The following is a 22,253-nucleotide window of genomic DNA, read 5'->3' as shown; positions in this document are numbered from 1 at the left end:
TGTGCAATTCTAGTATATTACATAATACTAGAATACTTACAACAGGTGGCTATTGAGGAAGAGCCAAAAGCAAGTGACAACCAGGTACACACTTGGACAGACACACGAAGGCCGGCCACCCTGATTCACATGTGACCCTCCCCTTCTGCCCCTCTTTGCAGCCTTGTTTCAATATAGAACATAGAGGCAGCTCTCCAAAAAACCCAAAACTCAACACTATTGCTTGAAAAAAGCATTAATTTCTTAATTCCATGAATTTGCATGTCTTATAAAACATGAAATCTAAAGCATTGTTCTTTAAAAAAAAAACAAAAACAAAAACAAAAAAAAAAAAACAGTCCAGTACAGTTGTAGTAACATGTCCTATCACTAGAACTCCTGTACAATTTTAGTTTGGGGGAATAAGCAAATATTTTTATTATTACTTGTAGTGCTGGAGACAGAAGCCAGAGGCAATGCTATATCCCCCCCTCTCCCATTTCCGTTAAAAAATAAGTAAGTGTCTACATTTTGAATCGGTAAAGAAAGTGTGCAGGGGGTTTTCCGGTCGTTTTCTTTCCTATCGAGCAGTGTGACAGCTCTTTTGCCCCTAGTTTTTCAGAATGACGAGCTAAGCCGGGTTTCCCCCCCTCGCTGATGTATCTGAGTAGAAGCTGTCCTGGTGACTGACAGGGTGGGCAGATTACAGTGTTCTCCTCTTCCCCCCAACTGCTGCTACCTGGCAGATGATGCTGCCGAATGAAGACAGGTGTAAATGAGCCTTAAACCCCCACTCACCTGGCTGAACTGCTGGTGTGGTCTGTTCAGATAGACAAGGCCAGGGCTGACACACAGGAGTGTGGGTCCAGGCGCACGAAGGGAGAGAGGCTTGTGGGCACTGACAAGCAAAGGCCCTAATAATTCCAGGTCGCTTTTGGCAAATACAGGAGACCCCTCTGCTTGTAGTCTTGATCATCTGAGCGTATGCTGGAACTCAGTGAGGCCGGCACAGTCTGTCTGAGGAAAGTCTCTCTTAAAGAGAATTAAATGGGGGAAAGCTCAGAGAGAGAGAAGGCAGCCACTAGCAGCATTATGTATTGAGCATAAATACTTAGCTTTGTCTATGGGAGAGAACTCCAAGAGCTTATCTTTGAAAAGTGACAAAGGCATCCTGTGAGTCTAACCTGTTCCCAGGCAAGGCAGCAAGACACTGTAGCAACGCTGAGTTTCTGCATTTCTACCCTTTTCCTTTGCCTCCCTATCTTGTTGAGAAAAGTCGTATATAAGCCAGCGCTATACACGACCAGGCTTTCCCACCCTGGTTACCAAGGTTTCTCCTGGCTTCCAAAACCACCTGCCCTGCCCACCCCTGCCTCTTCCACCTGCACCAAGAATCTCCCTCAAAACATGAAAGCTACAGTTGCCCTACAAACAGGCAGGGGGCATGCGCCAAAGTTTCATTTAACTTCTACGAGAATCATTAGGCTGCAAGGCTTGTGGGAAGAGGGGCTAGAAACAGATTTTCTATAGCCAGAGAACAAAAAAAGGGAATGGGAAAATAAGACTGTAACTCTAAACCAGAAAGTGCAAATGCTGTAGCTTTATGGTTTTCTGTGTGTTAACATCTAGCTTTTACAGTCATAAAATGCCTGGGCCACAATCAATAGTAAACAGTGAGGCAAACCAAGTGGCTGTCTTCCACACATCAGCAAAGTTTTTCTGCGGGAGCCAGAGAGTAAACATTTTAAGCTTTGCAAGCCAAGAGGAAAAATTGAAAATATTATGTAAGCACTTATATAACTATTTAGAATCTAACCATTTAAAAACGTTTAAGGAAATAAACATCCGTAGTTTGCAAGCTGTACGACGGCAGACAGCTAATGGGGTGGGCACCGGCAGCTCCGCCGGTGTTCCAACACAGTACTGAAGGTCACACTGTCGGTTCTTCTCTCCATTCCCAAATACTGGGTAATGTTTTCCAAAGCCATCAGCAGTTATGCAACCTTTTACTCCCTTTGGCCCTTTTCTTGCCTATTACAGAAAAGTAAGTGCTAATGTAACTATGGCATGGGTTCCTGTCCATCCACAGACACAACTGTGGATCATCTGCCAGGAGCCAGACATTATTATGGAGACCAAGACCGAAAGATGAATCAACCCTATCTCTTCCATCAAAGAGCTCACTCCCTAGCAAGAGAAACAAAAACAAATACAAAATGGTTTACTAGAACCTGTTAAGAACCATAATCTGGATGTTAGCATCGGGGATATGAAGGACAGAGAGAAAGAGAGACAGAGAGACAGAACCAGACAGACAGAGACAGAGAGACAACTGAGTCTGCAGAGGTTAAGAGAAACAGGGTGGAATTAGTAGTCAAGGGGTAAAAAAGGGCTGGGTCCTGATGTGTGAGCAACCCACACAGAGGAGGGAGGGAGGGAGGGACTATTACAGGACAGGAGGAAAGTGCAGACGTGTCTGGTAGACTCAGGGTACTGCTGCTATTCCAATGTGGTGGCAGCTGTGGTACAGAGGAGGGAGAAAGGGGGGACTCTGGCTAGAAGAAACAGAAAGTGAGAGAAACCAGGTCACCTCAGAGCCCTGTCAGATCTGCTCGAATCCATATCGGTATCCTACTTTTTTTTCTTGCCCAGACTCTCCCAATATACAAAGTCTTCTAGAGTTAAACTTTAACACATTTTGGAACATTCAAAATGTCTGTGAAGTAAGTCCTAAACAGTCCTTTGAGTATGCTAAAAGCTGTTTATCATTCACAAAATGCTGCATTTTGGGAAAATATTTAACAAAAATACACAGTTACAAAGAGTGGTACTTACATGAATTTTTTTTTATTTAAATACAAAAAGTACAAAATGAGTAAGATCCCTTTTTAAGAAAGTAAAGTTTAAAAAAAAAAAATGGAAGGGGGAGTGTTGTCCCCTGCTAAGGAAATGGAAATTAGGTGAACCCAATGCTCCCTATGAAGCATTCTAGGGGTCAGGAGAGAAGCTCAGCCTGGCAGCGTATATGTGGCAAGCAGGGCCAGCAAGCAGGTAAGGCTGAACCAGAGCAAAGGGTATCATGAGAGGAAAAGAAAAGTAGAAACCGCTGTGAGAAACCCTAATAGCACAATGAGGGTGCCAGCAAAGAAAGCAAGAGGTGTAGCCCCTGCCTCTAATGCAGCACCACACAAAGGGGAGTTGGAGAAGGGAAGGAAGCAAGGGGATGCTGTTGGTGGGAGCAGCTGTATCAGCAGTTGAGGTCATGTATGGGGACAAGTCAGTGGGCATCCAAACACTTGCCAAAGGCAGGCTAATGGTTTAGCCAGGGCAGAGGCCAAACTTTGGTGAGGTTTGGGGGAAAGGAGAGTCTCAACATCATCCACACGGTTCTACTCTTTCCCTCCGAAGTGACCCTCCCACCTTCCCACAGTGAGTTGGAGAGCAGCCTAACTAAGTGAGACAATAACAACCTGAAGATTGTCACATGCGTTTCATGGGCATATTCCTCCATCTTCAAATCAGCATCTTAACGCCCATGTCCTCTGAGAGAGAAGCACTCCATTCAACCAAATTCACGGCTAATACTCCTGTGACTGCATTTGGTTTGCTAGTCCCCTTCTGAGAACTCCTCAAATAAATGGATCTGTGATATACAAGTATCTGTGATTTAGAAACTGAAAAACAGACTAAGTCACAGTTTGCTCTGTATTCTGCCAGCATCGCCAGCAACGGAGTCGTCTTTCATTTCGGCAGCTATGAAAATTCCTCAGAAGCATGTAGGGCTTTTATACCAGTTGACTGTGCCTGTTGAAGAGCTCAAGAATGCAAAACCACATATAACTTCTCCCCTTGAATTCCTAAGAAGCCTCCTCACACACAGGCAGACCTCGAGGCTGGCAAATGGCAAATGTCGGAATTAATTACAGGCTGCCATCCAAGATGCTTTCAGCTAAACTGTGGATCAACAAAAATCACTCTCACAGTAAAATACATTACTTGCCAGATTCCCATTTAGTAGTCACCAGTGAGAAGGCGGTAGATGTCACTCAACACAATAAAGACAATAAAACCAGTAATAATCGCAAGTACTAATTGGCACTATTTTTTAATCTTAATAAATACACAGAATAGGCATAATCCCCAAACTCCTTTATTATTGTTGGAGAAACTGTATGGGGGGAAAAATAATAAGAACCTGCCACAAAAATGACCAATTGCTGTAGTCGCTGGAATTTAAAGTCGGTCCGTGTGCACCCTTTGACTGTACCCTAGTCTATAGAACAGGCTCTTGAAAAACCATCTACTGACTACACACTGAAGTCTAATCCTAAGTGAATTCTACTAAAGTTCCCATTTCTCCAAATTCAATTTCATATAGTATTGTGCCACAATTTTAGAATGGAAAAAAAAAATTGTTTACTCTCAGGAACCAAATTCCCAAACTTCCAGGTGTCACCACCTAGTGAGCCCTACTATGAAGGAACTTGCCTCCTGTGCCCTTGACCCTGTTTCCTGGGTCATGCTGTGGGTCCCTTGCTCCTGAGATAATTTTCCACTTAACTCTTTCCTGTTGGACCCCCCAACACTGTCTGCTCTGCCAGATATACCTGAACCCACTTCAGTTTCAATCTGTGCCCTCCATTCCACATACCAACCATCTCATGGAGCTTCCTTAAGACATTCTTTTCCTCATAACCTAAAGCGAGAAAGTCACAGAAGGTCGGTCAGGCCTGAAAATAGGCCCTTCAACTCTCCCCTGATTCAAGGGTTTCCCACTGCAATCCAGAAAGGCTGAGCAGCCATGCCCTCTGAAGGTACAGACTGCCCCGCAGTGTCCTCAAGATGGGCAGATGTGAGAAGGTGGGAACAGCCGCCTTATCTCAGTCCTTCCTCCAGAAACTTATCTGCATTACTAACCACTGAGCCCCAAGCTTTGACAAGGGGACAGAGTACCAAGGACTCATTAGGATTTCCTGGACTTGGGGTCCCTTAGGGTTCATGAATATTAACACTGATTATTAAGGACTATTAGAATTACATGTAAAAAACGCTTGGATCTGGAATTGACCATCATCCGGCCTGGGTCTATTGGTTTTAGTCTTCTGATTTTAAAGACAATTATTATCTTTGTGGATCCCAAAAGCACCGAGGACTGCGATGGTGCAGATTGCAGTTGAAGGTGGCTCCAGGTTCCGGGTCTCCCACCCCTGGGTTGGGGAGGTCACGCTGCATGGGACCCGGGAAAGGAACAGATGGCCCAGGGAGTGCGCTCCGCATTCCCAAGCCAGGTCCCCGCGGAAATCCCGGAGCAGCGATAGCCCCATCAACATCCTGGGAACCGGCGCGCCTGGCGATCCGGTGCCCCCTCCACCACTCCCCACCGCGCCCTAACTGTTTTTTTTTTTAAAAAAAAAAAAAAACAAAAACAAAAAAAACAAAAATCAGTTTGGACGCTTCAGTTCCACTACTTCTCTGCTTCTTTTGCTGTTGAGCGCCATCTAGTGAGCACTGTATTTCATCGCTTTGAGGTTGCGGGGGAGGATGGCACAGGCCAACCCAAGGGAAACTTGATCTTTTTCTTTTCTTTCTTTCTTTCTTTCTTTTCTTTCTTTCTTTCTTTCTTCTCTTTCTTTCTTTCTTTCTTCTTCTTTCTTTCTTTCTTTCTTTCTTTCTTTCTTTCTCTTCTTTCTTTCTTTCTTTCTTTCTTTCTTTCTTTCTTTCTTTCTTTCTTTCTCTTCTCTTTCTTTCTTCTTTCTTTTCTGTCTTTCCGTCTCTCTCTTTCTTCTTTCCTTTCATTCTTTCTTTCTCTCAAGCACTAGACAACCAATTAGGGGCTCATCCTTGAGAAAGACTTTTTCTCCCACTCTCAGTATTCCTTGGTTGCTCGTGTTCTTTGTCTCTGGGTGAGACCCCACGAGATTTTCTCCTTCCACGTTAGCATGTCGGCTGCTGCTGTCCCTCTCAAGTCTTCTTTAGCAGACACATTGTTGAGTCATCATGGGGGTAGCTTCCCTGTCATTTCTAGGAGACACACAGCAGATTTTCCTGATCCTCCAGCTCTTACAGTCTTTCCACCATCTCTTCTAAGGTGGTCCCTGAACCTTGGTTGCAGGAATGATGTTGTAGATGTATCCATTAGGGCTGGACACACTGCAATCAGTTGTTCTCTTTTGATCAGTTGTGGATTTCTGTAATGGTCTCCGTCTGTTGCAAAGAGGAGCATTTCTTTGATGAGGGGTGAGAGCTAAAAGAAGTGTATCTTTATACACTTACCTCTGTATCTAAAGACAGAAATTTTGAATGCATTTAAGAAGTATTTAAAGAAGTATTTACTGATTTAGTAAAGTGGTAGTAATAGAATCTCCTCTAAGATCCATGGCCTTACTAGCCATGTGTAGTTGGCTAGGTTTCCAGTACAAAGCATGATTTCCCTTCTGTAAGCAGGCTTTACATCCAATCAGAGAGCTATTGGTTGCCACCAAGATATGAATGTCATTTTTGCACCCTTATGGGTATCCTGCCACGCTGGTTATGTAGTGTCACAGCTGGGTAGAACTATTGGTTGGTTCTTTCCTAGGGAAGGTTACACAGACTCTTCTAGAGCTATGACAGCTAATCCCCAAGAGCAGGTTTTCAGATCAGATCCAGTTTGGATCCCCCAAATTTCATGTCCAAAGAATATTTAATCCCAGCACTTGAGAGGCAGAGCCAGGAAGATTTCTGTGAGTTCAAGGCCAGCCTGGTCTACAGAGGGAGATCAAGGACAGACACCAAAACTACACAAAGAAACCCTGTCTCAAAAAAGAAGGAGGAGGAGGAGAGGAGGAGGAGGAGGAGGAGGAGGAGGAGGAGGAGGAGGAGGAGGAGGAGAGAAGAAGAAGAAGAAGAAGAAGAAGAAGAAGAAGAAGAAGAAGAAGAAGAAGAAGAAGAAGAAGAGGAAAAAGATTAGGATGTCTTCAGCAATAGAGATTGCCTTCAAGTTCTGGGAGGCAGCTAAGAGCAACAGCAATAGCCCATGTTGTTCAAGGAGTCTCTTGAACTTCCCTGGCCAACAACTAGAAAAAGGGTTCCTCATGCTTGGTATTGGGGGTTTTATCAGATAGTCGATGGCTCTTGGAAATACTGTAAGTTCAAGAAGGGGAACTTCACTCAAACTGTGTATGCATACATACAAACTTATACTTATACGAAGGACATCCTCACTGTTGTTTTTCCTCCTCCTTCCCTTTCCTTCTGTATTGACCTCTCTCTCCCATCCCCCATTAAAACCACCTCCTGTCTTGTCCATTTCCCCAGAGAGGAGAATAATGGGGTTCTAGTAAAGGTTGACTTTATCCCAGCTGAAATGTTACCCTTCGTTGGGTTTGGCCAAAAGACGATGCTTTGCTTTCTTCCCAGTGTGTGAGCGCCCTGAGAACAGTGCAAGGTGCTGGTTTTGTAAGTGCTGGGAGGAGAAAGAGAGTCAATAGTAAAGAAGGCAGCGAGGGGGTCCTGGGGATGGTGGGTTGCAGCGGAAGACCTTTGGAGGCCTGGGTGGTGAAAGATCCTCAGACCCCAGGGGAAGCAGGAAAACTCTACTTTAAAATCTGAATAATATGAATGAATTCACTTGAGACCAGAAACAGACTTGAAAAAGAGAGTCTTAAACCATCAAGGACCTGTGATCTTCATGAAGACACTAATTTCCCATGCTTTTTAAAATTTAAAAGCTTTTTTTAGGTTTCTTTATCTTATATATAGGAATGTTTTGCTTATGTTATATGTATGTGCATCAGGTGGCGTACCTGGTGACTGTGGAAGTCAGAAAAAGGCATTGAACCCCCTGAAACTGGAATGATGGAAGCTTGTGAGCCACAGGGTGCTGGGAACTGAAGCCAGGATCTCTGGGAGAACAGCAAGTGCTCTTAACATCTGACCAGTAACTGTTCTCCAGCCCCAAGAACCTTAATCTTTTAAACACGATCTGTAAAATGCTCCAAAGTATTCCAGGCAGTAGGGGACATTCAGGTGGTTTTGCCTGCATGATGAAGAGGTAGGATGCACCTTCCTCAGCAAGCAGTTTGGGGAAGCTTTCCAGGATCTTTGAAATGCATACAAAACACATTATGTAAGCAAATCCAGGAAAGTGATACAGAAAATATGCCTACACCAAAAAGCTCAGAAGATCCGGACATTTCCAAGCCCTGCACAGCGGTGCACCCATTTCAAGTTGTGTTCACTGCTGTCGTGTTGAACAGATGAAAAGAAAATGGAGCTTTCATGCTTCCTCCGAGCAATGTTCTGCCTCCTGACAGAGCACTGTAAGCTTCTGTTTAGTTGGGAGAGCCTTTATTCAACAGAAATATTCACGAAAGCCTGAATCAGTCAGTGAGGGGAGGTGCTGATATAGAGGGGGCTCCTGTCCACGCTCACTCACACTCTCTCAACTCCATGGGGCCTTGAAGCATGTATCACAGAAACCCTGTATTTGAGCCACTAGGATGATGTGGAGACCCAAACGTTGTAGAGATGGATGATCTTGGCTCATACTTGCCGACTGAAGTGTGAAAGTAGTATCAGAGCCAGGCATGATGGCTCACACCTGTAAGCCTGACACTCAGGAGGCTCAGGCAGGGGGATTGCCAGTTCCATGAAACCCTGGGCTACACAGAGAAATGGGGGGGGGGGCGGGGACTAAGAGAGGAGAATATCAGAGGGAGAGAGAGAGAGAGAGAGAGAATATTAATGAAGATGTGTATCAAAAGTGCTTGGCGTAGTGCCAATCCCATAATGGCTCTTAACAATGTAAGCTTATGCTCCTGTGGTAGCTAGAGGCTCTGGGTCATGCATGATCCCTGGGGACATTTCAGAAATATGTTCTTAAACAATGGCTTGAGTGTTCTCTGCCTATAGTGAGAATCCACATGGGATGTTAAACACTAGGTCAAATCCTCCTGGTGCCTTGATGGATCTGAACCTCCCCATCACTGCACACTGGTAGCTACTGACACTCTCACCTCACTAATGCCAGGGATCCCGGGCTGCTCCTGTTGAGAGATTATAATCTGTGCACAGAAGAATCATCCACATGAAGTAAAAATAGAATGTTAAGTCATTTTGCCATCAAGGAATTATGCTAAGCCCCAGAGGATTTTCCAAACCATGCTAAGCATCAGTTGACCATAATGGGCGTTCTTGACAAGCTCCTTTCTAGAGCCAACAGAAAAATAATCTGTGTAACCAGGCATAGTGGCCACTCAGAGGCTGAGGCAGGAGGACTACCACAAGTTTGAGGACAACCTAGGCTACAGAGTGAGTTTTAGTGCAGTCTGATCTACAGTGTGTGATCATCTTCAAAAAGGAAAAAAATGTTTAAAAGAGATTGAAGCAATTCCAAGAAGTTAAAACAATTATGGAGCAATTAGTCTATAAATCAATTTGTGAAAACTCCATTCCCTCAAATCCACATATTATTTAATTATGACTCAATTATAGGGAAAAATATTTCCCCATAAAATGGCATCTCTTTTTGTAGTCTGCTATTGATCTCAGGTCTCCTTTGTCCTCTTTTCAAGCCATGGGACAACCTTGAGACAATGAACTTTAGGTTGTGGCTACACCGTGTATAGGTAATTATCATTGGGATAATACTTTAAAGCTAATGCAGTGGAAGGAAGCTGTGAGAGTTGCTTCTTAAACTAGTCTTGTAAGCACAACCTCTTCCGTTGTGAGACTAATTAACTGTGATTGCCAACATCTGCCATATTAGCAAACACCCCACTAGCTCTGCCTTGGGGCTGTGTCCTTCCCTGGATCATGTCACACAGTCCACAAGTTGACAGAATTGAGAACCTGTTAGAGACCTAACCATAAAGAGGCATGTTCTTAGCAACATCCAACTTCACTGAGTCTCAGTTTCTTCAGCTGCTAAGTGACCAAGTTAGTTTAGAAAAATCTCTAACACACCTTCTATTTTCAAAAGTTTACAAAGATGTAAACGTTTTATATGGATAAAATAAAAAATGCATACTGTCCTAAAATAAAAAATGCAACTTAGGGTTCCTGTTGCTGCCATGAAACACCATGACCAAAGCAAGTTGGGGAGGAAAGAGTTTGTTTGGCTTACACTTCCATGTCATTGTTCATCATTGAAGGAAGTCAGGGCAGGAACTCAAACAGAGCAGGAACCTGGAGACAGGAGCTGATGCAGAGGCTATAGAGGGGAGCTGCTTACTGACTTGCTCCTCATGGCTTGCTCAGCCCACTTTCCTATAGAACCCAGGACCACCAGCCCAGAAATGGCCCCACCCACAATGGCCCTCCCCCATCAATCACTAATTAAGAAAATGCCCTTCAGGCATGCCTACAACCCGATCTTATGGAGGCATTTTCTCATTTGAAGTACCCTCCTCTCAGACGACTTTAGCTTGTGTCAAGTTGACATAAAACTGCCCATACCAATTCTTATTGCTGAAAGTTTTGAAAGGCCATGTTGATATTTGTCGAATAAATGGATGTTATCTTAGTATCTAGAAAGCTATATACTGCAAACAAAACCTAAGCCTGGTGATTTAAAGTCTCCTTCCTCTCTGTTGACTGGTCCTGAATAAATAACAGGAGGATACGAATTAACTTATAAAATGGTTACTTTCGTCCTTCATGTCTGATTCAGGAACCCCACATTTGGCTAAAGTCATTGCCCCAATGCGGCCTGTGCATTGTACAACTTTGATGATATATGTGTCTGGAAGGACGAAAGGAAATTACAGTAAAATCAGAAACATTTCTCTTCTAGACGTACTCTTCAGTTTTCACACCTTTGCTATTGGCCTCAGAGGGGAAGCACCCATGCTTTTTTGGCCGGCTGTCCAAGTTAAATATCTATTGCTGAGAAAGAAGTGGAGCGCCCCCTCCCCGCACCCCACCCGGGCTTCTGTTTTCAAGCACACAACTATGCGTGGGAAGTTGCTAACACTTGTGATTTACTAAAGCAGGCCGTGGATGTGTAATCATCTGGGCTGTCAGTGGGAATTCGAGTTATTGCCTCAACAGTGACACAGTCCCTCAACATGGCAGCTTTGAGAACCATGAGATGGCAAAGCTAGATCACGTGTGGCACCCAAAAGCTACAGAGAAATACAGCCTCACACAAAGATTTCAGCAGTCTGCCTTGCCAGGAGACCCAAATCATGTTTTGTTTTGGGGTTTTTTTCTTTGGGGTTTTTTTTTAAGGACATTTTCTTATTCAAACACCCAGGTGAGTCACATGCATCTCTTTCACTCAGATAATCCCACCACAAAGCAGCGCCCTGCAGGAATGTAGAGAATATAGCATCCCAATTCTCAACCCATCCACCTGCACAGCTTCTTGCTCTGCAAATTGGTTGGAGCAGCTAGCTACAGAAGAGTCACAGTAGACACAGCCTATTAATGATCTCACAAGATTTAGAGGTAAAAATAGAAAGGGGTGGTACTGGAGGATAAAAGGACATGGGTGGTGGGGGACACCTGTTATATTTATTTTGTAGAATATATTTGTTCTAACTTCTATTTTATTGCTCTTTTTAAAGAAGAGGGTCTCACTGTGTTGTCCAGGCTGGCCTCAAAATCCTGAGTTTAAGCAGACCTCCCAAGTGGCTAGAAGTACAGGTGCATACCACTATATTCCTGCTTTATTTTTGGTTGACATAGAATAATTGTACATATTTATTGGAAACAATGTAGTGTTTCAGCATATGTACACATTTTGTTCTCATCAAGACAATTAATATATCCATTATCTTAAACATGTATTATTTATTCATGATGAAAATATTCAAAATATTCTCTTTTAGCTATTTTGAGAGACAAAATGCATTATTATTAGTCATAGTCACAGGACCGTGTCATAGGACACTTAGAATTTTCTCCTCTTATCTGACTGTAACTTAGCACCTGTGAACCAATCTATCCCCACCCCTCCCTCCTACCTGCTATTCCCAGAATCTGGCAACCATTGCTGTACTCTTAAGACCAATGTTTTTAAATCCCATGTGTAAGTGGGATTATGAAGTATCTTTCCTTCTGTGCCTGGTTTATTTTACTTAACATAATGTCCTCCGGGCTCAGTCATGTGTTACAATGAAAGGATTTCTTGGGTTTTGTTTGATTTTTAGGTTTTTACTCTTATGAGAGAGAGAGAGAGAAAAAGAAAGAGAAAGAGAGCAGAGAGCAGGTACCCACAGAGGCACAAGAGGGTGTCAGATCTGTTGGAGCTATAATGACAGGTGGTTATGAGCCACCCAGTGTGGGTGTTGGGAAATGAACAGTAAGTAGTATTTGCTCTTAAGCATGGAATCATCTCTCCAGACAAATTTCTTGTTTTTACATCTGAATAGTATTCCGTGTGTGTGTGTGTGTGTGTGTGTGTGTGTGTGTGTGTGTGTGTGTGTAAACTGCCCTACCGATCAGTTGATGAACAGTTAGTTGTTCTCACTATAAATAGTGCTGTAGTATGTAGCTGGAGTTTTCCTGCCTGGCCCACAGTCAGGACAAATCTCTCTCACCTGCCAGTCCCACAGCCTCTCAGACCCGACCAAGTAAACACAGAGACTTATATTGGTTTCAAACTGTATGGCCGTGGCAGGCTTCTTGCTAACTGTTCTTACAGCTTAAATTAATCCATTTCTATTAATCTATACCTTGCCACATGGCTCGTGGCTTACCGGCATCTTCACATGCTGTTTCTCATCGTGGCGGCTGGCAGTGTCTCTCTGACTCAGCCTTCCACTTCCCAGCTTTATTCTCCTCCTTGTCCCGCCTACACTTCCTGCCTAGCCAATGGCCAATCAGTGTTTTAATTATTGACTAATCAGCAACACATTTGACATACAGAACATCCCACAGCAGTAGTAAATGTGGGATTGCAGCTGCCTCTTCAATGTACTGATTTCATTTTTCTTTGGTTACTGTCTTAATAGTGAAAAGACACCATGAACAAGGCAGATCTTATAAAAAGAAAGCATTTAATTGAGGTTTTGCTTACAGTTTTGGAGGGTTAATCTACTCTCATCATGGCAGGGAATATGGCAACATGTAGACAAACACAGTGCTGGGCATACAGCTGAGAGCTTCACATTGTGACCCATAGGCAGTAGGCAGAAAGAGAGATATTGGGCCTGGTGTGGCATTTTTTGAAACTTCTGAAACCCATCCCCACATTTCCTCCAACAAGGCCACACCTACTACAAAAAGGCCACACCTCCTAATCCTTCTAATCCTTTCAAACAGTTCCACTCACTGGTGACTAAGCATTCAAATACAAGAGCCTATGGGGACCATTCTTATTCAAACCACCACATGCACACACCCAGTAGTGATATTGCTGGATCATTGGTGGTTCTGTTTTTAATTGGAGGCTGCCAACATTCTGTTTTCCATAATGACCGCACAAATTTATATTCTCATCAATAGTCACATGGCATTTTTTAACACCTTATTTAGCCAGCATGACCCTTTTCAGTATAAAGCATATCAAATCCTGCTGAGTCAGAGTTCCATAAATGTTCCCACTGGGGGAAATATTGGACCAGAGGGTTTCTGAAGTCATCATAACATTTAAATACATAAAAGTTCTAATTCTGCATATTCTAAAGCACATTTCTAATCATACTCTTCCCTTGGGCCAAAAACCTTCTGTGGATGCTGTGTGCCTGAAACATGGAAATGTGGGGTCATGGAGGTGGCAATGTGGAAATGGCTTTTTTAAAAGTCCATATGCCTTAGTGTGGCATTCAGAAATGATGTCATCAGCCTTCTCCGTCTTAACTCCGATCCTTCCCGTTCACAAGCCTCTGATCCTTGCTAGCAGGCTTTCCTGCTCTCTCCTCCCCTCTGTGCCTCTGCCTGTGCTGCTGTCTCTGGTGGGAACACCTGTCCCAGTCATAAACATGCAAGAGAAGCTAGTTTTAATTTTTTTCATAACATTCATTTATATGTGTATATTATATGTTGTATGGGGGGCGCATATGCTATAGTACATACTGAGGTCAGAACTGCAAACCTATGAGAGTCAGTTCTCCTTTTCTATCATGTGGCTCCAGGGACTTGATCTCAGGTCATCGGGCTTCATGGCAGGTGTCTTTCTCACTGAGTCTTTTTAAACCCTCAGGTCCAAACCACTCCTGAAGGGTTGACTTGGCTCCAATTCATCTTCATATTCAAACTCATAGTGGACTACAGATTGGGTTCCTTATATAGACTTAACTGTGTAAATGACTTTCCAGGACTTCAGGAAAGAGAGGTTTTATGCGTGACTGTCGGCCCTGGGCTTGTGTACATAATGGACACAGTAATAGGATTAAAAAGAAAACCCTTTCAATGCAGAAAGAACAGCTATCTGATGATGGCCTGCAGTTCTGCTGCCAGTGCTTGGGGACTCTGCTTTGGTGTGCGCTCCGTGTCAGCTCTATAGGAGCAAGGGCAGGCTGGCAGGGCCAGTGTGCTCCAGAACAAAGCATCCTGAGATGCTCTCAATGTATAATTCCCCCTCTGAAGGAATCTGTCTGAACGAGGCCTCCAGATGACTTTGCTGTGCTCCGAAGTCTGCACATAATTATAGCAAAGCTAAATATATTATCGCCCTGGTCTAGATTCATTTATCAAAGATACAAAGTGTACTTCTCATTTTCCTCCAGCCTAATTACCACTACAGTACAACCCATTCCCAAATGGAGCAATGGTAAATACATTTGGTCTCTCACCTTTGACTGCTGCTAGTCACACTGTTTAGATATCCATGAACTCATCAAAATCTGCCCTGTCTCTGGCAGCTGATCAGGCGGATCCCTGCAAATTCCTGGACTGTGGCAAATTTGCCCGGTGCATAAAGAATGAGTGGACGCAGGAAGCAGAGTGTCGCTGCAGACAGGGGCATGAGAGCCACAGGACCCTGGACTACCAGGACCTGAATCTCTGTCCCCCTGGAAAGACATGTGAGGTCGGCCGAGGACAGGCAGCTCCATGCAGGTAGGTCAAGCATGTAGATAGCAGACCCAAGAAGTATCCATTGCTCATACTCTGAGAAAGCTACTGTGTGGATAAATTCATGTGCTCCTCTAGACCACCAGTCAGAAGTTTTATTTTGAATATTTTATGTTAATTTACTTACGTATAAAACAAAGCAGGGGATCCTGCTTGCCAAGAGCTTCTTTAATGTGCCCTTGCTCTCAAGTGTAAATACATTGTAATACACTTACGTGATATTTAAGAAATCAAAATGATACTATTGCAGTGTTGTTGGTGACAAAAAGAGAGTCATTTTTGTAGGTGAAGGAAATCTCCAGAAGCCTTGTGAAAACATTTCTCTCACCTTTCTCTGCCCTGCATTTGACTCAGAGGTGGGGGCGGGGCTCAAGAAGAGTTGGGGCTGTGATTCAAGGGTCACACTTGGGAGCCCTGCACAGAGCTTCTGTTAGTATTTGCACTGGTCCCACAGAGAAGCAAGAAAGACCTGAGCTGTCTTACTGCCCTCACCGTGTGTGTGTGTGTGAGTGTGTGTGTGTGTGTGTGTGTGTGTATGTGTGTGTGTAATGTGGGGCATTCTGTTTACAAGTGCAACAGCATCATTAATCATAAGTAAACTAAACAATATAGAAAGTTAGAAGCAATAGGCTGCCCAACTCATTACATCACTCATTCTCTTGGTGTCCATATTTGTGGTGAATTAATTTAAGAATTTTTTTAACAAAGCATGGAACCACATTGACTTGTTTGATAGGCATCTCATTCTCTCTCTCTCTCTCTCTCTCTCTCTCTCTCTCTCTCTCTCTCTCTCTCTGTGTGTGTGTGTGTGTGTGTGTGTGTGTGTGTGTGTCTGTGTGTCTGTGTGTCTGTGTCTGTGTGTCTCTGTGTGTGTGTGTATGTGTTACCAAATGTGTGTAGAAGTCAGAGGTCCACCCTGGGTGTCTTTCCTCTCCTTCCACCTTGCTAGAGACAGGGTCTCTTGTCTACTGTTTCATATGCCAGGCTAGCTTGACACAAGCTTCCGTGGGTTCCATATCGCTTTCCATCTCACCAGAGAATCACTGGGATTAATGACACTCACTGCCTGTCAGGCTTATGAGGGTCCTAGGGATCTGAACTCAGGTCCTCATGCTTGCACGACCAGAACTTTATCCAGTGAACCATCTCCACAGCCCGAATATCTCCTCCCATCATGAAGTATTTTCTATAGCATCATTTTTAATGATTACAGTGGTCCAGTCTTAGTCCGTGTTGTAGTGTGATTTCTACCTGAATCAGAATGGATGAGGGAAGCACTTCAGTGGGCATGAGAAGGAACTGAGATGTGATCAGACATCAGTGTGTGGTTAGGAGAGAGCAGGAAACAACACAGAGGTGTCCAGTGCTACCCAGAAAAGGTCTGCCATGCAACCTCTGCACTCAAGGGCTTCAGCATGGGCCAGTTGTGGGCCATTTTCTGGAACACAGCCAGCCTTTCTCAACCACAGCCTCCAGGCACACAACGAAATGCTTGCTGTCGGTGTGTGAGATGGCTGGTGGGTGGTTCAGGTTCCCTCACTCCCCTCTTGCTCATTCAAGTGGCCGCACTCCCAAATGTCACACCAGGGCACATGGTCATCTAACACCAAGAACTCCATCTGCAAGAAACTAGAGAGAGTTCTTCTTTTCTTTAATAATACTCACCCTGCTCCATTAAGGCATCAACACTTTTAAAATAACTACCTGAACATGACTAGGAAGCAATGTTCTGGGGTCAGAGTGTGGTTAAGAGTGCAGTTTAGTAATGGAATCAGAAATGGTTGAGTGATCATGCATGTATTCCTTCTCTAAATGTAGTTTCCTTATTGGATAACAAGACTGAAAGAGCCCACCATGAAGTGGCATCACAAAGTTTTTCCCCCAAGAACATGCAGTGCAGGGTATCCACCCCCGGAAGTGAGGCTGATGCTACTCCATGGCTATCTCCATGTTCATTACAGTTAAGGCACTAACATGGTCTCGGATGGGTTTGACATTCTGTTTCTAAAGTTCCTTTGGAAATGAGAAAGTGTAAGAGAAGAAAGATGATAAAATACAGCAATGTGTGGTTTCTCTGCAGGATAGCAAACTGACATGAAATAATATTGGCAACAGCAAGAGAGGTGATAAGCAGAGCAACGGCAACTTCCAAAAAGCTCCTTCTATACCGGGGCATTTCTATTAGTAACCAGGGCAACTCAACAAGGGAGGAACGAACTAGGTACTCAGGGCTCAAGTACAGCCGCTTCCTATTTACAAAAGCAGAGCCACCTAAGCATGAAGAAAATATGTGTCTGATGGCTTGAGCCAGGTATGGTGGCCCAGCACTTCAGAGGCTGAGTCAGGAAGACTGCTGCAAGTTCAAGTTTCCAGTTTCCAGACTCTCTCTCCATAAAACAAAACAAATTCCTATAATCTAAAAAGGCCATGCTAACTAGATACCCACCCCAGAAGACATTAATATGTCCCTGGCAGGCAGGCAAGGAGGGGGGGTCAAAAATCAAACTAATAGATAAATAAGATTAAAGAAAAATACTATAGACAAGCTACTGTCTATAATAATGAGACTCAGAGTGTCAATAAAAGACAAACATCCTAATGATAAAATGAACAATGGATACAGAGGTGTTATTCACAGAAGAAATCCAAAGTCCACTGAGTACCGAGGATGCTCAGTCTCACTGGGGGCAGGGGTGAACAAGCACAGTTACGATCCTATATGCTGCTCATGAGTTTGGCAAGAAGGTTGATGATATCCAGGGCAGATAATGTGGAGCCAAGGGCAGCACTGCTCCTACCCATCACTGCTGGTGGACCTGCACATCAGAAAGACATCAAGAAAAACTTGTCAGCATCTCTAAACATTTCATTGTGACTCAGGTATTCTACTTTTAAACAATTTTAAAGTTGCATCTATTCACTAAGATTTGTACGCATGAATGTTTGCATCATTGTTTTCATTATTGGTGTTTCTGGTCTGGGCCAGGTGCATCTAGGTTCTTGGGCTCTTACCGAAACAGTTGAGAATAAGGGCTCATATGGACTTACAGAAGGTAATGCAACCACGTGGATTACAGAGGGATGCACTCTTAAGACAGTGGGTTGCATGAATGAGCATACTCAAGGCTCACTGGCTATAGCCTGGAACCTCTTTTTATGGAATCTAAGATAAGGAATAGCTGGCTACTAAAAGGCATAGTTTTGATAGTTCTCTACCTTGATTGATAGATTGGGTTATATAATTTACTGTTCCTACCAGGCATGTCCCATCTTAAATGCATCTGATTTTAATCATATGCATACCTAATTATGCATAGGCATGGATGGTAAGGCATAAAATTGTTCCTAAACATGTACCAGAGGACACAATTTCACCTTGCCCATGTGCACCCAAAACAAGTTTAGGCCATATCAGTCTTTCTGTTTTCTATACCCAGATACAGTGGGCACACACCTGAAGAGAAGCTATTAAGGTCTGATTGTTATCAAGGGTGAGGAAACATATCATTGCTCAGAAATGAAAGAGTCTCATCAGAAAAGGGGAGTAGCGTGGACCGGAGAGCAGAGGGTGACATTTACTAAAATCTGTTATACAAAGCCATGAACCATCAAAAAAACTAAAAATAAAGAAACAGAGCAACGCACATACATATTTTAAAAGATTAGGAGAAATAAACGTCTACTTGTAAAGGAACCTATATAGAAAGAAGACCTCCAGCTATTATGCCCATTTTATGATGAAAAATAAAAAGTGAAAACATATCTATTATGGACAGAAATTGTATCACATAATACAGTCTGGAATTATATACACCAGTTACAATCAACCCTTTCTTGAATAGCATTGTGAAGAAGATGCTCTGGTAGAGTTCTTAGAGCTGTCACAATCCAGAGCTCGGCTTGAACAGTAACTGGCCCTTGCATGGTGAGTTTATCCTCCTATCTTTCCCGTGAGTTTCTGTCAACCCTCCTGAGACCAGTGCCTCCCCACAAAGTAAGCCATCTGAAAGGCAAAACTGCAGTGGCTGCACCTGCCAGGCTGCGGTAGCCGTTCTCACTTGTCATAACTTCAAATCCAAAATAGCACGAGACGGTAGCTGCTCTCTCCGTGGAGGCCAAGGATGACACTGTTGCTTTCTCTTGCAGGCCCCCAGGGCACTTTACAAACCAAGCCCACCCACCTAGGGTTAAAAAGTTACACCAGCAAAACAAGGTAACGTTGTACTTTCTTCATTATATATTGGTTTGAAGTCGTTTGAATTTTGAGAAAAAAATAGAACCAATTCTGTACCGTTTTTGTAAAATTTTAGTGGAGATACGTCAAGCACCTATTCTTTATTTGGTAGACTTTCAAAACTTAGTATGGGTGGGAGGAGGTATTTCCTGGTGCAAGGAGGATGACAGAACACTCGCCGACTGAAATAGACAAAATAATGAAATCACGGGAAGAAACTAAGTATTTTATAATATTCCCAATCTTTTCTCGAGGAAAATATGTTGGTACCCAAATGTGTTTTCGCAAAACTGAAAATTTCCAAGTAATAATATTTGTGGTACTGAGTAATTCATGTAAATTATTCTTACATTCTTTTTCTTTCTGTTTTGAAATAAGCCATATAGCAGCATTATTTGTGAAATGTGAGCAATTTCAGAAAGTCTTCAAAGCTCAAGTCTCTTTTATAAGACAATTAAGCTATTTTACCAAGATTATTTTATTTTAAAAAAGTGATCTATAGTCTGGTTATGTAAAATCTACAGAGCTTTAGTTTTGTAAAAGAACTTTGAGAGGAAAGATAGTGGACATTTTTTTTCCCAAATTACCTATTTTGAAAAATTATATGAAGTCTTGGATATTAACAATCGGTGGAAGTAACCAGTGCTCACCCTAGAGACAATCAATAACACACATTCCTCAGGCCTGCACCTGAAGTGGTTTCCAGCTGACATGCAATCAAGGGCACTGTAACAAGACTAGAAGGGATAATAATTTGTATTCAGTTGCATACTGAGAATGAGGTGTGCCATCTGAATTTTTGAAGCCAGGAAAATTAAAGAAACAGAGCAAGTTTAGATAAGGGCCACAAAATGATGACAGGATATAGGATCTGATATTGATTTAAAAAAAAAAACTGATGCTACTTTGAGAGGTGATTTGCTTCCCTAAGGAAAACTGTATTCAACTGTCAACCTCCTGAGCATAAAGCTAACACCAAGAGACAACATGTTTCATCCAGGATGAAGCAAACACCAATTGAATCTTGAAATACCAGAGAGAGTTAAGGACCATGTGTCAAATGAAGGTTCCCAGTGAATAAAAGAAAAAAAAATAGATGAATAGTAACAATCAACAAACATGAATGCTGATTCTCCAAGGTTACAGGCATTGTGGTAGCTGAAGGACATGTGTGTTTTTTAGGGAAGAATGCTCTAATAGATTAGTGGTGTCTTCTGTAAATAGGAAGAAATGTGGTGAAATTCATGCACAGACTATTTGCCATCTCTGCTCCAAAAGACAATCATTCTGGAAATGTATTTAGGTTTGAAAAAAGCGGGGGGGGGGGGGGGGGGGGGGGGGGGGGGGCGTGAGGGGGAGGAAATGCAGTCCCAGTGGGTTATAAAGTTAATAATAAATGGAAGCCATTCTGACCTTTCAAAGATTTCCTAAATGGCAAGCCCACCCTCTGACCCCACCGATGGAATTTGGACCAGAATTAACTGTTGACTTGACCTTGCATGGCTCTTAAAATAAAACTCTTTGTCTTCCAGGTAGCCAAGAAAAGAAATTATAAACTATCTGCTAAAGAACTTGAAGAATTTGACCACCAGGATTGGGAAGGAAACTAAAAACTGAAAACATACACATTATATTTTAAAGTATGTTGGAAGGCAACTTTCTTTCCTAAAGAAAAGTGCATCCATTCTGTTAACTTCAGAAAAATGGAGGCAGTGGTCATTGGAATCTAGGCATGTAGTTAACACTGAGAACCAACATGTTTCAGCTATAATAGGCGTGTATTTGATAACTGGTTAAACCTGGAGGAGGGTACATTATTTTAGTCAAAACTCAAAGAAATCAGTGGAACACATTTTGACTATTTTTGGATGGTACTCAAGTTGAAAAAAAAAACAAACAAACAGGTTGGCCTGTTTCTGTCTTAAAATTATTACTTAAAGCTTATTTCCAACAAGTACAACTTGTTTTGTGGGTTGTATAGCATCAGGGATCAGGCTCTTTTATATATGAGAATAATCATTTATAAGATTGTTATTTGGGCTAGAAAGATAGCTAAATGGTTAAAAGTGTATACTGCTCTTTCAGAGGACCTGAGTTTAGATCCCAACACCCACACTGAGTAGCTCACATGCACCTGCAACTCCAGCTCCAGAGAACCCAAGCACCCTCCTCTGGCCTTTGTACTCAGGTGCACATAACCACAAACAAATGCACCCACACAATTTTTTAATTAATTTTTTAATTGGGAGTGAGGAGGCAGGCTGGAGAGATGACTCAGTAGTTAAGAATACTTGTTGCTCTTCTGGAGAACTCAGGTTCAGTTCCTAACACCCACAAGGCAGTTCACGAGTATTCATAATTCCAGTTGCAGGGGATCTAACACCCTCTTCTAATTGATTACTGCAGGCACCAGGCTGGCATGTGGTCTGCATACAAGAAGGCAGGCAAAACACTCATACACATAAATTTAAAATCTAAATTTTAAAAATATTTTAATTTTAAAGATGATCACTTGTGTGAGGGTCAGGTTTCTCATGTATGAATGTAGTATCAAGCACTGTGATGACTATATTTATGATCTACACTACAGTTCCTTCCTCCTTCCCCACACCCCCCATCCCACCCCCGTGTGTGTGTGTGTGTGTGTGTGGTGTGTGTGTGTGTGTGTGTGTGTGTGTGTGTGTGTTTCTTCCTCTTCCCCCATCACCGCCTCCCCCACACCAACTCCACCCAGCTCTCTCTAGTTTTTAGACATTCTGGTTTTTGTATAAACAGTTCTTGCTTACGTAGTAATTTTGTTGCCAATGATTTCTGAATTGCTCTTCAAAAGAAAGAGAAACTGAGGCTCAGATACACACATCATGGGAAAATCTTACTCTTCTTGTTGGTACCCAAAGGACGGTTTTGAAGGAAAGCACGGTGAGGATTGCATAATATGACATAATGTGCCCGTTTTCCACCAGATGAACGACGTCTTCAAACTGTCCTGTATGTATCTATATTGGCACCAATGAAATACCGTTCAACATTTAATGTGCTA

The 22,253-nt window shown here is 42.9% G+C and overlaps 1 protein-coding gene across 1 annotated transcript in view; it reads left to right on the top strand.

Moving 5' to 3' along the window:
* Positions 1–21,797, top strand: part of Impg1 (interphotoreceptor matrix proteoglycan 1) — a 116,264-nt gene extending 94,467 nt beyond the window's left edge. The window contains exons 14-16 of the mRNA XM_052729495.1: positions 14,769–14,964; positions 19,126–19,192; positions 20,746–21,797. Coding sequence (XP_052585455.1) covers positions 14,769–14,964; positions 19,126–19,192; positions 20,746–20,823 — 341 coding nt within the window. The 3' untranslated portion in view covers positions 20,824–21,797. The remainder of the gene's footprint in view (positions 1–14,768; positions 14,965–19,125; positions 19,193–20,745) is intronic.
* Positions 21,798–22,253: the final 456 nt, after the last annotated feature.

The sequence above is a fragment of the Peromyscus californicus genome, unplaced genomic scaffold (genome assembly GCF_007827085.1).
Source record: "Peromyscus californicus insignis strain IS unplaced genomic scaffold, ASM782708v3 Scaffold_11__1_contigs__length_118956290, whole genome shotgun sequence".
In the NCBI taxonomy this organism is placed as follows: domain Eukaryota; kingdom Metazoa; phylum Chordata; class Mammalia; order Rodentia; family Cricetidae; genus Peromyscus; species Peromyscus californicus.
Note: the sequence above shows the minus strand (reverse complement) of the source record. Positions and strands in the feature narration are given on the sequence as shown.